Genomic DNA, 13,975 nt, shown 5'->3' on the forward strand with positions numbered 1-13,975 from the left:
ACAAACACGTTTAAGCCTTTATGACTATACATTGCACACTAACCCTTACACAAAGGCAGGCGCCTACCTAACTTTGTAGGCGGTAAGCGCTAACTTACTATCTGTATTATTCTAAGCTATTTTAAATATTAATTTACTCTTTTATTTGAAAAACTACTTTAACCTTAAGAGATATTGATTTTAAAACACCTCTTGCTAGACACAACCCTAGATAATCAATTAGGATACGGTATGCTTGATTACTTTACTAAGGGTAAGGGTAAGGTTATACAAAGTAAATACAAAATGGTATTGAAATATATTATAATGTAGGGCTGTTTGATACCTTAGCATATTTTAACGACAAAGAGTCGAGGAAATAAGTATGTCGAATGCCAACTGGCCTTGCCGCTGCGAAAGCAGCAATAGCCTCCTCAACAGTGTAGTTACACCGATCAACAAGATAACATACAATAAAGTAACCAGTCCGGTTGAAGCCATAGTGACAGTGTACACCTATAAGGCTACCCCTGCCTGGATTAGCATTGTCGACCTTCTGCTTTTGCCTGGTTCGGATCTTGTCTACAAGGGAATTGAACGCCTCAACCTCAGAGACACTAGGGGGGATTTTAGACACAGTAGGGAATTTGTGATAGCAAATACCGCCAGCTTCAAGATCCCGGGGATCGTATACCGGGCTGTCATGGGATATATCAATGACGTCTTTGACAACAAGAGCCCAATTATCCACAAACCGCTGTGGGCTGTGAGCTGCATCTACCTGCCTTAGGGTTTTCATGGCACGAAAAATGCCGCCAACGGGGCTTGAGACTGGTTGAACCTTTGACCACTTATCAAGGTTTTTGACGTCCCACTTCCCTTCGCGAGAAAGAAATCGGAGTTGCCAACCGCGGTCTAACCGGCCCGTCACATGCTGTGCCAAGAAATTATTGACAAGAGCTGAGACAACACTGACAGTTGATGGGACGTAAAGCAAGCCATGGGCAGCCGGAGACGGGACAACGTGCAATTCTACATACTTGAGTGGTTCGAGCTGCAGAGGTGGGGTGCCAGCGCACTGCGAGGCATCCGGCTGGGATGAAGATGCCGCTGTGAGGAGCGTCCCCATCCTGGACGGAAGCTCCCGTGATTGACCAGGCATGTCAGTACGGTCTCCTTCGAGCGGGCCAGTAAGCTGGAGATGGGTGGCATCGGCTAGGGTTGGATAGCTAGTCCCACCAGGGCCGCCCTGCGTTCCAGAAGAAAGAACCCGGGCAATTTTTTTGGCCTCTGCCGGCGGCGTGACACGATCAGATTCGCCTGTGATGAGACAAACAGGAAGGCGGAGTATAGACCAGACGTCCGTGCCAGGGGCGCCCTCTACTGACGTTCCGAAATTGACAACGGGAAGGCATCCCCAAGCCATGCGACGCCACACGGCGGTCTTGCTCTGCTTAGTATAACGTAGCTGTAGCAATCTGGCTTCGTCATCCGCACCGTCTCCAACAAAACGGGTAACACTAGGACTGCCAGAGCCGCCGCGGCTATCCCACCTTCTCCAGGCGTTGAATATCGGAGATGGTATACAGAGCAAAGCCTTGCAGATAGCTACCTTGGCGACACCATGGGGCCCAGTGGTAGGGCATAGAGCAACTAAGCCCATAACAAGCGGGGCATCACCGGTAGTACTGCTATCTTCGCGCGACGTAAGTCGACTTGCGAGAAGGGCAGCCAGATTGCATCCCATACTATGACTGACGAGAACAATGCCTTGGTTTGGTCCACGAAATCGGGAAACAGCTACTTCAAGCATTTCGACGAGAGATGTCAGCGAGTAAGCAGCCCAATCTCTCGGGGCGAAAGCCGAGCGGCCACACCCAGGAAGGTCGACGGCAAGACATGAAGCAGAGTTGGTCAGCCGTGTGAGCAATGGATGAAACTGATCGATGGAACCACCGAGGCCGTGAATGAAGACAAGAAGAGGCAGAGGCGCTGGTTTCACAGGCAGTTGGCCGTCCTGCTCGTGTCGCTTGAAGAATACGCGCACAGATGGGTAGGTAAAGCGACTGGTCCTGAACTCCTCTGTAGTCGAGTGCTTATGCAGCAGTGGCGGGTCTGGGTAGCTAGCGAGTGAGTAGAGCTGCACAATTTATCGCCAACCCCTTTAGCCAAGCATCGGTAGGTATACGAACCGTCGGACGAGTTTGTGACACTGCCTTTGAGCGCCCAGTTGGAAGTGATCGCGCATGCCATAGGACCAGAAGTTTGCACCTGGAGGATCACCAGGGAGCCCCAAGAAGACAATATGGAGAAATTGGCTAATTGTCTAAGCAAGTTCAAGCACTACGTTGGCTAGTCCATGCGCATAGCCGTGGCCCGAATCGGTCGTCGGTCAGTTGCAAGGTGTGCAGCTGTTTATAGGATATAGAGCGAGGGCTTTTCGCGTGCGGAGAGTAATTGAGTGATATTTTCGTATATCAGGTTATAAAAGACATGACCTGTAAACTAGCAGAGATACCCAATTGGTTAGACGGCTTTCAAGAATATGACATGCGGATTAATATGAGGGGGCTAAATGCAGTACAGGCTCAAGTCAGCTCTTGAGTGTGGGTACGGCCAATCGTGCTTGAGAGCTGACCATCAAACCCAATGCGCGGCCTGGCATTCTGCCACCACCAACGGCTGGAGGATTGGCAGTCACAGGCCACCTTATCCTTCTAATATACGGAGTACCCTAAGGCCTTTCCTCTCCCCATATCTCCAAACTCTACTATCGGTTCAATGGGAGCAAGGTAATGATAGAATGGTACATAGCCCTGATGGACCGCAGAGCTACGCATCACTTGACTCCAATCCCATCTTTCCAATCGATCGGTATGAGAGCAGCGGCAACATCATCCACTCCCCGCTCCGTGGCTAGTAAGTTAAATTGGGATGCCGCATTTCTTGTGTCTAGAACTTCGACACGCATGCCGAGGGACGTAATGCCGCGTTTGGTTCTGGGGCTAAGCGGACGCATATCTGGACCAATTCCGAGGATGAGCAGATCTGTTATCATAGTAAGAACGAAGAAAACATCACCGTCATCAATACAAACGGTATACTCGAAGTTGGAAAGATGGCATCGTACCTGGCCTGGGCCAGACTAAACTGAGAAGCCCAAAAGCGTCACTGTCCGCCTCCCATTGCCCTCTGTCATTAATAAGTGAATTCCGTTCACCCCAAGGCCGCCACATGAATGCCTCGCCCCCTACTAACATTGCACCACTACCTCCTACAATCCGGATGCCGCCGTTTAAACAAAAGCCACCAGGCAGAAAGGATTCCACAGAAGTAGGCGGCACAACAGACTCGTCAAAAATGTTGAGTCGTTCGAAGTCCGCGGCCTGTGGCCTATCTGGCATGCTCTTGTTGACTCGCCTGTCGTAGTTCTCTCGAGGGAGTGAACGTGTCAGATGTAATGTCCTGGTATTATCCCTAGGACGACATCTTCCACTCGCTGTCGCGAGCGGAAATGCCGGGTGCAGTGCTTTCGTTTCTAGTGTTCTGTTGAAAGACTCGAAGACACGAGCCCGCCGAGATACGAATGGAGTTGAGAGGCTAAAAATATGCCTGCTGGTGCTGGCAGCATGTGCTGTTTGTCTTATAGATACCATCGAGTCGGGATCTATGAATTGTGCCGTACTGACTTGGATGTTGTCATTTCTGTGTACGTCTAATGTCACTCGGTTGCTTGGAGGAAATCAAACCACACTAACAAGATTTTAGGTTCTGAATTGTGTATAAAGTAGTTCGGACTTTGTAGCGCAGTCTCCTATATTGAATTATTGAGCAGGCTCAATGGAACAAAACAGCATTTACATGGAGCCTGGTTCGTCAACGGACTCAATTAGCTTCCCTAGGTGAGGCCTAATCCTTTTGACCGCACCAGAAAATACTTGCGTCGAGATCCATTCACCCAATACATCCGAGATCGTCCGGTCTTTTCGTTTATTTTCCCATTTTAGTTACCAAGAAAACAGAAGAGACATCTAGAAGCAGGTACAAAGTTCATATTGACCTGCCATTCCAGTTTCCCGCGGCATATTCGACATTTCCCCAGCCCAACACCGTAGCCGAACCAAAGTTACCTCAGAGCTGCCTGCGTTCCGTTTATTTCTTCTTCTCACTCTGGCTCTGTTCCTTCAGCACCTTCTTTACAATCTTCTGCTCCTCAATCAGGAACGCCCGGACAACACGATCCTGAACGCAGTTTGCGCATCTTGAGCCACCGTAGGCACGCTGGACTGTCTTCTTCGGTTTCGAAATCTGGGCGTACTCGCGGGGGCGCAGGGCCGGAATCTGTTGCCATGAGCAAACGAGTCAGTATTGTGACGCAAATTGAAAATGTACTCCCGTCTCCGTCTGCATAATCCGGAATCTCCGTTGCAGTACATGCCACGAGAAATCCACAATAAAGTAAGAACGAAGATGTACGAAGCTAGCCCACTAGATACATTACACTTGCACATGTCGATGTGGTGTTCTTCAATTTTGAGCGCGGAGAGTACTTACACCAGGCAGCTTGGAACCGCAATCACCACATTTCGGGGCCGTTCCGCGCTTCTTGATGTGAAGAATTCGCAGCTCGCCTCCCGGGGTCTTAACAATCCGCGTCCGGTTGGACGTTGTGTTGTACCTGTCGACTGAGGTTAATATTGGTCTTTGCACAGCTTGGAAGATGTAAAAAAAGGGTAGTTTCAGATAGGAGCAAGACTCCAAACTGTACTTACGGGTTGCGCCGACGGTAGACAACACGTGTGTTCGCCATTGTTGTTGAGTGTTTTGGTTTGAGGTTGCGATAAAATTCGAGGATTGAGAATTGTGCACTTCGAGAATTTGACCGAAAAAAAATAAACTGGTGCGTCTTGAAGAGAGGACTATATCACATGACTTCAATATTTATTTCCCCTAGTAAAAAGTGTGGCACCCGTCGAATGAGTAAGCCAATGCGTGGCGCATATGTGGGTTGTAAGACATATTTGTGAAATAAATCTCCGTACGGAGTACTCCGTAAGCATGTAAAATCCGTATGCACATACGCAACTACTTGCTGGCTAAGATAAGATACATATCGACACGCAGTATCGTATCTTACATGGATCCTACAAAGATATGTCCGAATTTACTACATCGTAGCCCACTCTGGGTCATCTCTAGGTTTCCAAGGCTTTATGTTCTTGACGTTTCTTTTGCGACTCAAAGCCGCATGCTCGAGTACTCTTTTGTACCCTTCACTTGTTATGGCTGTCTTGAAATCCTTCACCTCTTGTGTTCCTGCTGCCAGCGACTCTTGGCACTTCAGATTAAGGACATCGGCTATATGAACGAGTGGTCATTATGTTAGCCGATCCGTGAAAAGAAGGATGTAGACAGTAAACACCTGATATGGTTAGGCCTTACGTGGTGGTGAAGGATCGCTGGTTAGTGGCTGAACCATTCTGGGTATTGTGCTTCTCAGGTTTCGTAACTAACAGAGACAAAACAGCTGGTCAGCGAAGTAATAAAACGGCAAGATTTTAAGCCTGCTAGCTCTTTAAAGCTAATCCCCATGGTAGTTACTTGGAGGTGTATGTCTTTAAGAGTTTCTAGCGCAGCTTCTATTTGATTTTCATCCCAATCGTCGAAATTTCGCTCTTGCGACAGGCGGACGGAGCCTCTTGCTGCAGGACGATTTGAAGCCATCGATCTGTCGGTAGGTTTGTATGGAGGTGGTAAGACCCCAGTAAACCACGCAACTACGGACTACGGACTTTGTACCTATGTAGGGTGCCGGAGCACAGCCACATTTGCGCCACAAACCAATGACAATTAGTAGGCAGGGATGCCCAAAGGACCGTATATAGCCTGTCCGCCCACACTGTCCAGCCTCCCGCATTTGCGGCGCCTACACACCTTTCACAAGCTTCGTCGTTAATGAGAAAACAAACAGCCCTCTTGCAAAGATCATCACAAGAACTAGTGGCGCTCTACGCTGAGACCAGCACCGCCAGACCAGAGCTTGCCCCCCTTCCCTTCCCCATTTCCGCTCCGATTTATTTACTCCTCCGCATTCGCCCAATTCGACCTCAGGTTTTCCGCAAGAGTTCCAACAAGCAACAGTCGCCGCTGCGAAACACTTTTTATGTTACAAGCACATTGAATAACCGAGTGCCTTCAGAGTAAACTCTCGACATCCAACCTCTCTGTGACTGCTGTGGTATCGCTAGTGCTACGCAAAGAAACATTGCTAGCAACGCGCTGCTTCTGACGATTATACCATCACCGATCACAACTGTGTCTTCGCTGCTAGCAGCACAATCTGTCGCCCTGGCTTCCTCCGCCCCCTCGCAGCCGCCGGCTTGGAGTTTGGGTCCTGTGCCTACCGGCCCAGCACCCGCCCCATCTCCACAGGCACAAGGCACACCTGTTCGTGCCAATGGTACTATGGGTAGCGCGCTTTCATCGACGACACCCCATGTCAACATATCCTCTGCCCGCACAATGGTTTCGCCAGTGACACCCATCTCTTCGTCTGCCACGATAAGTCTGGGTGCTCCACCCGAAGGCATCTATCTCACATTCGAGGATCTTCTTACAGCAGTTCAGCGCGTGGCCAAAGATAATGGCTATGGGATTGTGAAACTTCGCGCCTCCAACTACCGCGACGCAAAACCGACCAGGTACGATCTCGTTTGTGATCGTGGCGGCGTGAAATATAACAGCACAGCTAAGAAGCGAAATCCTTCGACAAGAAAGGTGGATTGCCCATTCCGAGCCAAGGCCGTGTGCGAAGTTTCGTTGGCAAACCAGTGGCGGTTTGTGGTTCAGGATCCTCGCCACAACCACGAGGCACGAGTGCCCGCGGCACCTCCGGGTCAGGAGGGAGCACCTATGGCACAAAACTTGCGGAGCATCACTAATAAGCTTGATCGCATTGGCCACGATGTCAGCCAGGGATTTCAGGAGCTGCACGCACGCTTCGACAAGATGATCGATAATCTGGAAAAAAGGCTAGAAGCGATGGAGCAGCGAATGGATGGAATGGGAGCACTGGCGGCCGCAATGCCCCCAAATCTCGGCAATGGGTTGGGAAATGGCATGTCTAACGCCCCAAACGTCATTGATGGCCGGTTGAGCAACGTTGAGGCTCGGCTCAACGCAATGGAAGGACGGGGCCTAGAAATGCCCTTGGATGACGTCGACTCTAGAATCCTTTCTACTGGCGTGATGTGAGGTCTCGAAACTCCCGGATAGCACAGCGGAGGTGTGAGTGGACAGGGCAGGAGATAATCGCATTGCGACTACAAGACCTGCTATGGTTGAGATGTCACGGACATGCGATATCTTAAAGCAGAAAGGTGTTGATATGGGGCCTTGCTGCTACGTTTGGTTCTGATTTCTGCTGTATTTTCCTTTATTATTATTTGTTGCCACTTGCGGATAGGGGGAGGGCTGGCAGTAAGGTATGCCGCCCGGACTAAGGCAAAGAAGACCCCCCCATACCTGGCGTGATGGCGAGGCGTGCCGTCTGGTATTTTATTGCCTATTTTGGCGGGTCATTTTACGGGCTTTGGGGGTTCATAGGGATTTTCGTGGCCGGTGCTTCTGCTGCCGATTCTTGTTTAATCAAATGGGACGGACAGGGTGTTATTATATTACAAAAATACCCGCTCGTGTTGATTGTATAGCATGTCATTAATCGGCGCAATCGTCAGTTTCCTACTCCATACTACTTTGCTTGTCTGTCTGGCCGAATTGAGCCTTGAACTTCATCATGGATGCGTCGCCAAGACCAAACTTCAAGAGGCATACGACGTATAATATATTCAAGGTGGCTGGACGCCAGCAACTCCTCTACTCTACGGATGCACGGCGACAAGGCTGTCAAATCGGTTGCCATAGGCGTCCTAAAATCACTGCATGTGATTAATTGGCGCGAAGCAGAAACCGTCCCGAGTATCTTACTACAAAGAGGGCGATGAGCCATTAACTCTTAATTGCAGGAGAAAGAATAATAAAACGCTGAAAAACCAAGTGTGGGGCCGAACTTTAGACCCCACCCACCCCTAAGAGAACAGAATGAGATACACAAGAACAATGCGCAACATGCATGCCTGCGCACGCGGCCGTGCTGTGGACGGAACGTAGTTTACCGTAACCCCCCCCTCCGAAAAGTCCGCGACACGCTCATCTAGCTTTGTTATATCGCGTCGCCTCAACAAGCACCGCAGTCGTGACCAGGTAGGAAATGTAGATTTGGGGGTATAGAGGTCACGAGAGCCATCTACAGTCTACTCAAAGCCTCCTATATCTCCTGAACCCAAACCTGTATACTGTCAGCGCAAAAGCATGATACGTTGAGAAAATAAGGGGCTTACCTCCATCTTCCCGACATCCAATTTCTGCTTTCGGGCCAGAGACTTCACGCTCATGACTACCATGTCTAGGTCATCTTGGTCGCCCATGGTCACCATTTCACTGTTGGGTGCGTCGTCGTCGTCGCGGACCTTTATCTTGAAGCGGCGACGGATGCCAAACTTGTCGCGAATTTGGTCGACAAAATCGGGAAATTCAACAGCCGTGTTGATCATGATGTAACGCACATCTTCCGCGTGAACCTTGACTCTGATTTTCCGTATTTCCGGCCTTCTGGATTGTCTAAGAGAAGAGCCCGAGACAGAGCTGGTACCCGGTCGACGGCTTGAAACGATCTCGAAGTCGCCCTCGTCAAACGAGCCACCATCATAGTCGCTGCCACCTTCGTCGTCCTCATCAATATACCGGGGCTGTGTCCGCCTGCTCTGTTGTCCACGGCTCCCCCGCGACCCCCCGGCGCCCTGGTACATGTCATACAACTGGTCTGGGTATGCATCCTCCTCCTCGACTGACCGTCGAGCTTGAACCGCTCTCTGGCTATATCCACGGGACGGGGTAGCTGAATTGGAACGCTGTGGCCTAGGTCGTCTATCTTGCGGAGATATTGCCTTTTCAAAGCGTTCATTCGGGCGAGCTTTGTCGATGTTCAGTTTGGAAGGCATTGGTTTGGGGCCGTTGCGAACCGATGCACCGCGGCTGATCACAGCCGACTGCTGCTTATCATTTTCGGGGGGTGGTGTTGGTGGGAAGACGTTTCTACCGACGGGAGGCTCAGATTGAAGCCGTCGGCTCTGAATATCGGTCTTTACAAGGTTGGTTGCCGCAAAAGAAATATTGTCGGCCGGACGATCGTCTTTAACGTCCAGCTTCCCCGCCTAAATTTTCGAGCGAATGTTAGTCGTTTATGAAGAGAAATCAAACATGGCTCGGAACCAGCCTATGTATGCACTAGGGCGTATCGTACATTCTTGATTTCTGACCCAGCAAATCCAGTGAAGGCATTCGCTCGATCAGAAGCTGCGACCAGGCGAGCCTTCCCGAGATAGTCCTTGGTCTTCAGATTGCGGACCTTCGCTTCGTTCGGCCTGTAGACGACACCGACGGGTATGGAGAAAACGGTGTAGCCCTAAGATTGTATTTCTTTTAGTCTTTGTGCACGAAGCTGAAGGTAGGCTCCAGTAAGTTCTTTCTTTCGAAGTCGAAGATTGCCCTACCTCTGCTTCTTCGCGAATTGCCTCGTCAATGACGTTGTGGTCCTCGACCACCTTTTCCTTTACGGCGTACGAGAGATCTTGCATTCCAGCATCTTTCTGTTGCAGGTAGATGTAACAAAGGCCGCGGTTGAACAAGACCTCACAAGAATAAAGCTTAAATAACAGTCCTAGTTGGGCGTAATCGATCATGGTATTTCCTCGCAGGTAAAGTAGTGTGTCGTTGAAGTTCGCCAGTGCCTCCTCAAAATCGCCGAGGAGGAAATTTGAGACACCTTGTTGAAAATACGCTACAGCCAGATACTGGTCCAGTCGAATTGCCCGCTGGTAGCACTCCACCTGCATATGCGGATGCCTCGTATCAGCCTGGACCGTGGAGATGAAGACGAAGGAAGGGAAGGGTTGCACAAACCGCTTTCTCATGCTCGCCTAGGGTTGCGTGTATGACACCCATGTTGAATAGGATCTTGGACGTGTCGGAGACCTTCTCAAACTCGTTAAGAGCTTCATCGAATTCATTGCTGTCGTAGCTACCCAGAGCAGCGACCCAAACCTCGATTTCCTACAGACGAGACAGCAAGAGTCAGCGATGAACAGAGTATGAAGCGATAGACAGCAGCATCGACGAACCTGTTTTAAAGACATGACGTGTGGAAGGCGATGCGCCGGTGGCTATGAGTGCAAGGTGCTGTATGAGTAGTATCCAACAGAGCCGTCGTTCGAGCTGGCGAGTCGTAAGTATATTGCCTGGCTTATCATAAAGTACCGCGGCTGGTCAGACGGGGGAGGTTATACTAGGGCTAGGAACGGATGGGGAGGCCGGTCTCGATTTATACATGAGGATGCGTACTAGTGGAAGACGGTTGGCGCGGAGCAGCCTACTATGTATGGCGAGACTGGCAGGCCACCTGATTTATCGCCGCTTCTATTATGTTCGCGTCTGTGGCTGCTCAGGTATCCTTCCTCGTTGCCTTTGCACGAACCAGGCGTGGTATATGGAATTTGAGGTACCGGCTTTGCCAGGGAGCCTTCAGAGTGTCGACGTCCTTTGGACTGGGAGAGGGAACAAGCAGTGGTCTTGTGTTCCAGTTAGGAGGACGTTAAAAAAAAATAGAGAAGACAGAGACGGCCAAAAAGTTTGGGAAAGGTGGAGGACGAGATTTGGTGGAAGCTGCTGTGGGTTGTCTCGCGTTAGTTGGTCGATTGCGGTCGATTGAGGGCAAAGTCTACTACATACGGCGTTTCATGCGGGTTGGGATTGAGGGGACAGAGTCGACTTTTCGGTGGAAGACAAAACGTGATGATGTCTCGTAGCGCCGGTGTGTCGGCGAGGGAAGGGGCAGGGGTAATGAACGGGGGTGGTTGGTTGACTTGCGTGGGTCGCACTAATAACAAAGCCGACGATGAGTGGCCGGCAGGTGTGATTCTATGTGATATTGGCAGCTTGGCCCTCCTGGGCGTACATAGTACTGGTAATAGGATGGTTCGAGCAGGTTAAATGCCTTTCTCCACGGCGGTTCTGGGGACTTGCTGGAATGGTGCGAGAGCGTGGAAAAGTCGAACGAGGCCAGACAGGTGTGCTATATGGAGTCTTTAGTATACTTGCACACCCGGTGGTCCCCAGCAGTGCAGACAGAGCACACCACGCCACATGCCGGCTGGTCACTGGCCGGGTCTCTTCCCCTTTACCACCAGCGTGGGCGCCTAGCGCCATTCGCCTTGTAAACGAGACGATTACGATAGTTTGACTGCTGGCCCCACCATGCCTTGTCCCAGCGTCGTGACCCCTTTCATACAAGGCCAGTGTATTCCGTAGCCGGTCACAGACGTTCTGTGTGCTACCGCTCCATTTTCTCATCTGATGCAGCTTCTTTCACTCGTATCCTGCCCTTCGATTGTCCCCTCCGTCGTTGATTGGAGATTGGCGGTGGACGGACCCACCACTTTTGTTCTCTTGCATGAGGTGTTTCCAAAGGCGCGCCGGTGTTCAAAATACCCGTGCTTGCTGGCTCCCTCCTGAAAAAGAAAGGAGTGGCCATTAGGTTATAACTGCGCCTTTGTTTATTGCTTTGCAAAACATGTATTGTTGCTCCTTTGATATCAGCATGCTGCCATGGATGCTCTGTAACGTACCACTGGCTTTCCTACAGCATGCCCTTTTTCACCTCGTCTTTCCTTTCGTCCCACAGAGTCTTTCCCGTGCACGAACACACGGTCTTGTCATTGTCCCAAACTCCCGCACTCCTCGCGATGACGCCCACCACCGTGTCCGCGTCGTTCTGCAGAGCCACACTTTCTCTGGATTCATCCAAAGGTGAGACCACTAGGGCCCGCCCTATAAGCTCCCACACCTGAAACTCCTTCTCTAGGAAAGCCTCCCCCCGCCCATCAAGCCCAACTTCGATGGAGCCCAAATGGCCCTTGTGCGCTGTCTGCTGCTGCCGGCCCGAACCTTTAACGTCCGGGATGCCTTCCCCGGACCAAATCGGCCCGGTGGACACGGCACCGCTTTGGAGATTGCCATATTCACGGATGCTTGCGTAGTAGGTACCGGGAGACACTCCCTGTACTGTTAGGTCAATTACCGAAATCGAGGGGGCTACTTGCACCATCCGTGCTAGACCCCGAACATATCGGTCCTTGTTATCGGCAGAGGTACCGGCATCCACGGCCTCCGTGGCGCAACACTTTCCGCTAGGCCCGTGATACGTTTCGAGAATGCTCACAGCTGCGCCTGGAAGTTCGGTCAGCTACAGTGTGTCATTCACACTCTTGGTGACAAAGGTCCATAAAGCCCCTGCCAGGTGAGACCGCGGTGTACTGGAGCCTGCTGAACCTACTATTCGACGTTCCCGAGCCGCGCAAAATAGCGTCTCTGCCGGTCGACTGGATGGCTTTTACTATAGTTGACGGAGGGGCTAAGACAGTTAGAGATGTGCTACAGTAGCAAGCTTGATACAGCTTCGAGGCTCATAAGTCAGGCTGAAAAGTCTCACCCGTCCCCTCGACAGAAACGGATTGGTCTTCGAGGTTGGATTCCACCTTTGTGATACCTGGCAATTTGTAGAGTTCGCTTGCGACGTCCTTCGCGCAGTCGCCACATGTCATCGTCACAGCAAACAGGGTCTGTGGCATTATTTATTAGACACTTTTGATAACTTTCAAGGAATCTTACTGGAGTATATAAACAGGTCGAGGGCGCACTTGGAAAGGATGGGTAACAGCCATTTTCGGTTTCGTAAGCTTTCTGGCTTTAAGTGATGCGCAGCATTGGTAAATATATATATATCAGAATACCCCTTGAAAAGCCGTGGACACGACAACGAAGATAATCCCAACAACCTTCATGTAAAAAACGTCTGCTCAGATGGTGTGCATGCATAGACGGCAGCTTAATGGCGTGTGCTTTGTACTGTAGAAATATGTCTATTACTCCGTATATCGGTTTCATCGGCTGCTAATACTCCGTAGTTGCTTTGAAATCGCCACAGACCTAAATTATCAGCCTAGCCAAGTACAGTAATGTCACGTGCCTTTTAACTGAGTTTCGGGAAGTTTCTTTTCTGGGTATCTTGCAATGTTTTGACACCACCTTGTAAATACCAAATCTCTTGGTCAAAGAAAGGTGGGCATCTTGGCACAATCTAGCAGCCATGTCCCAGACACTAGGATTGGTAAGTTACCAACTGTGAAATGCTTTATCCGGAAGACTGTTATATCAGCCCCCTTCCTCCCGAGAAATGAAGCCGAGCAAGATGTGTCGCGTGTTGACAACCTCCTTCGCACAAACGCAGACTCGACTTGCATACTCGCGGACATGGCATCAAATATCGGCATCAACGCCTCACCCCGGACTTTCTACGGCTAAGCCTACGGAGTTGGCAGTTACACCTCCGTCCCTAGGCCGGCTGGCTTCCCGCATTGCCACCCTGCTCATGGGCAAGCATAAGCCGATATGGGACCCATCAACAGACTGCGGTGATTATGTCGTAGTCACCAATTGCGCCGCCTTATACACTACGGGCAACAAGAAGTGGCGCAAGACTTATCATCGCCATAATACACGACCTGGCTCTCTTCGCAGCGTTACAATGGACGTGCTAATGGACAAATTCGGTGGCGCTGAGGTTCTCCGGAAAGCAGTCAGCGGCATGCTACCGAAGAACCGTTTGCGGGACAAGCGGCTAACACGCCTCAAGGCATTTGAAGGTGATGCGCATCCTTACAAGATGAATATAGTTCGGTTCGGTGGGCAAGCTGTCGGGGCCGAAAATTGGAACGCGGCTGTGCAAGCAATACGGGAAGCAGATAAATCTAGGATATGATACCAAATTACACTTCACACCAGGGCTACGGAGTCAAGCCCGTAATTACTAGCTGCCCCCTTT

The 13,975-nt window shown here is 50.6% G+C and overlaps 6 protein-coding genes across 6 annotated transcripts; 2 read left to right on the forward strand and 4 right to left on the reverse strand.

The window, feature by feature from the left end:
- Nucleotides 1-906: 906 nt before the first annotated feature.
- Nucleotides 907-1,726, reverse strand: CMQ_2196 (dual specificity phosphatase catalytic domain containing protein; the record flags this gene model as incomplete). The annotated part of the gene is made up of 2 exons (XM_014316154.1): nucleotides 907-913; nucleotides 1,020-1,726. The coding sequence occupies 2 exons, from the start codon at nucleotides 1,724-1,726 to the stop codon at nucleotides 907-909; spliced, it is 714 nt and encodes a 237-aa protein (XP_014171629.1).
- Nucleotides 1,727-4,131: 2,405 nt separating this feature from the next.
- On the reverse strand, nucleotides 4,132-4,789 carry CMQ_2339 (60S ribosomal protein l34; the record flags this gene model as incomplete). The annotated part of the gene is made up of 3 exons (XM_014316297.1): nucleotides 4,132-4,320; nucleotides 4,534-4,657; nucleotides 4,752-4,789. The coding sequence occupies 3 exons, from the start codon at nucleotides 4,787-4,789 to the stop codon at nucleotides 4,132-4,134; spliced, it is 351 nt and encodes a 116-aa protein (XP_014171772.1).
- Nucleotides 4,790-6,501: 1,712 nt separating this feature from the next.
- CMQ_2186 (uncharacterized protein) lies at nucleotides 6,502-7,233 on the forward strand (the record flags this gene model as incomplete). Its single annotated transcript, XM_014316144.1, has 1 exon — nucleotides 6,502-7,233. The coding sequence occupies one exon, from the start codon at nucleotides 6,502-6,504 to the stop codon at nucleotides 7,231-7,233; it is 732 nt and encodes a 243-aa protein (XP_014171619.1).
- Nucleotides 7,234-8,305: 1,072 nt separating this feature from the next.
- CMQ_2447 (NADPH oxidase regulator) lies at nucleotides 8,306-10,232 on the reverse strand (the record flags this gene model as incomplete). The annotated part of the gene is made up of 6 exons (XM_014316405.1): nucleotides 8,306-8,326; nucleotides 8,379-9,251; nucleotides 9,341-9,502; nucleotides 9,591-9,926; nucleotides 10,000-10,149; nucleotides 10,218-10,232. 6 exons carry the CDS (start codon nucleotides 10,230-10,232, stop codon nucleotides 8,306-8,308), a joined length of 1,557 nt encoding a protein of 518 aa, XP_014171880.1.
- Nucleotides 10,233-11,731: 1,499 nt separating this feature from the next.
- Nucleotides 11,732-12,722, reverse strand: CMQ_2080 (superoxide dismutase copper chaperone; the record flags this gene model as incomplete). The annotated part of the gene is made up of 3 exons (XM_014316038.1): nucleotides 11,732-12,321; nucleotides 12,428-12,505; nucleotides 12,584-12,722. 3 exons carry the CDS (start codon nucleotides 12,720-12,722, stop codon nucleotides 11,732-11,734), a joined length of 807 nt encoding a protein of 268 aa, XP_014171513.1.
- Nucleotides 12,723-13,240: 518 nt separating this feature from the next.
- CMQ_2078 (50S ribosomal protein l13) lies at nucleotides 13,241-13,912 on the forward strand (the record flags this gene model as incomplete). The annotated part of the gene is made up of 2 exons (XM_014316036.1): nucleotides 13,241-13,261; nucleotides 13,382-13,912. The coding sequence occupies 2 exons, from the start codon at nucleotides 13,241-13,243 to the stop codon at nucleotides 13,910-13,912; spliced, it is 552 nt and encodes a 183-aa protein (XP_014171511.1).
- Nucleotides 13,913-13,975: the final 63 nt, after the last annotated feature.

This window comes from Grosmannia clavigera, assembly GCF_000143105.1.
Source record: "Grosmannia clavigera kw1407 unplaced genomic scaffold GCSC_156, whole genome shotgun sequence".
NCBI lineage: Eukaryota > Fungi > Ascomycota > Sordariomycetes > Ophiostomatales > Ophiostomataceae > Leptographium > Leptographium clavigerum.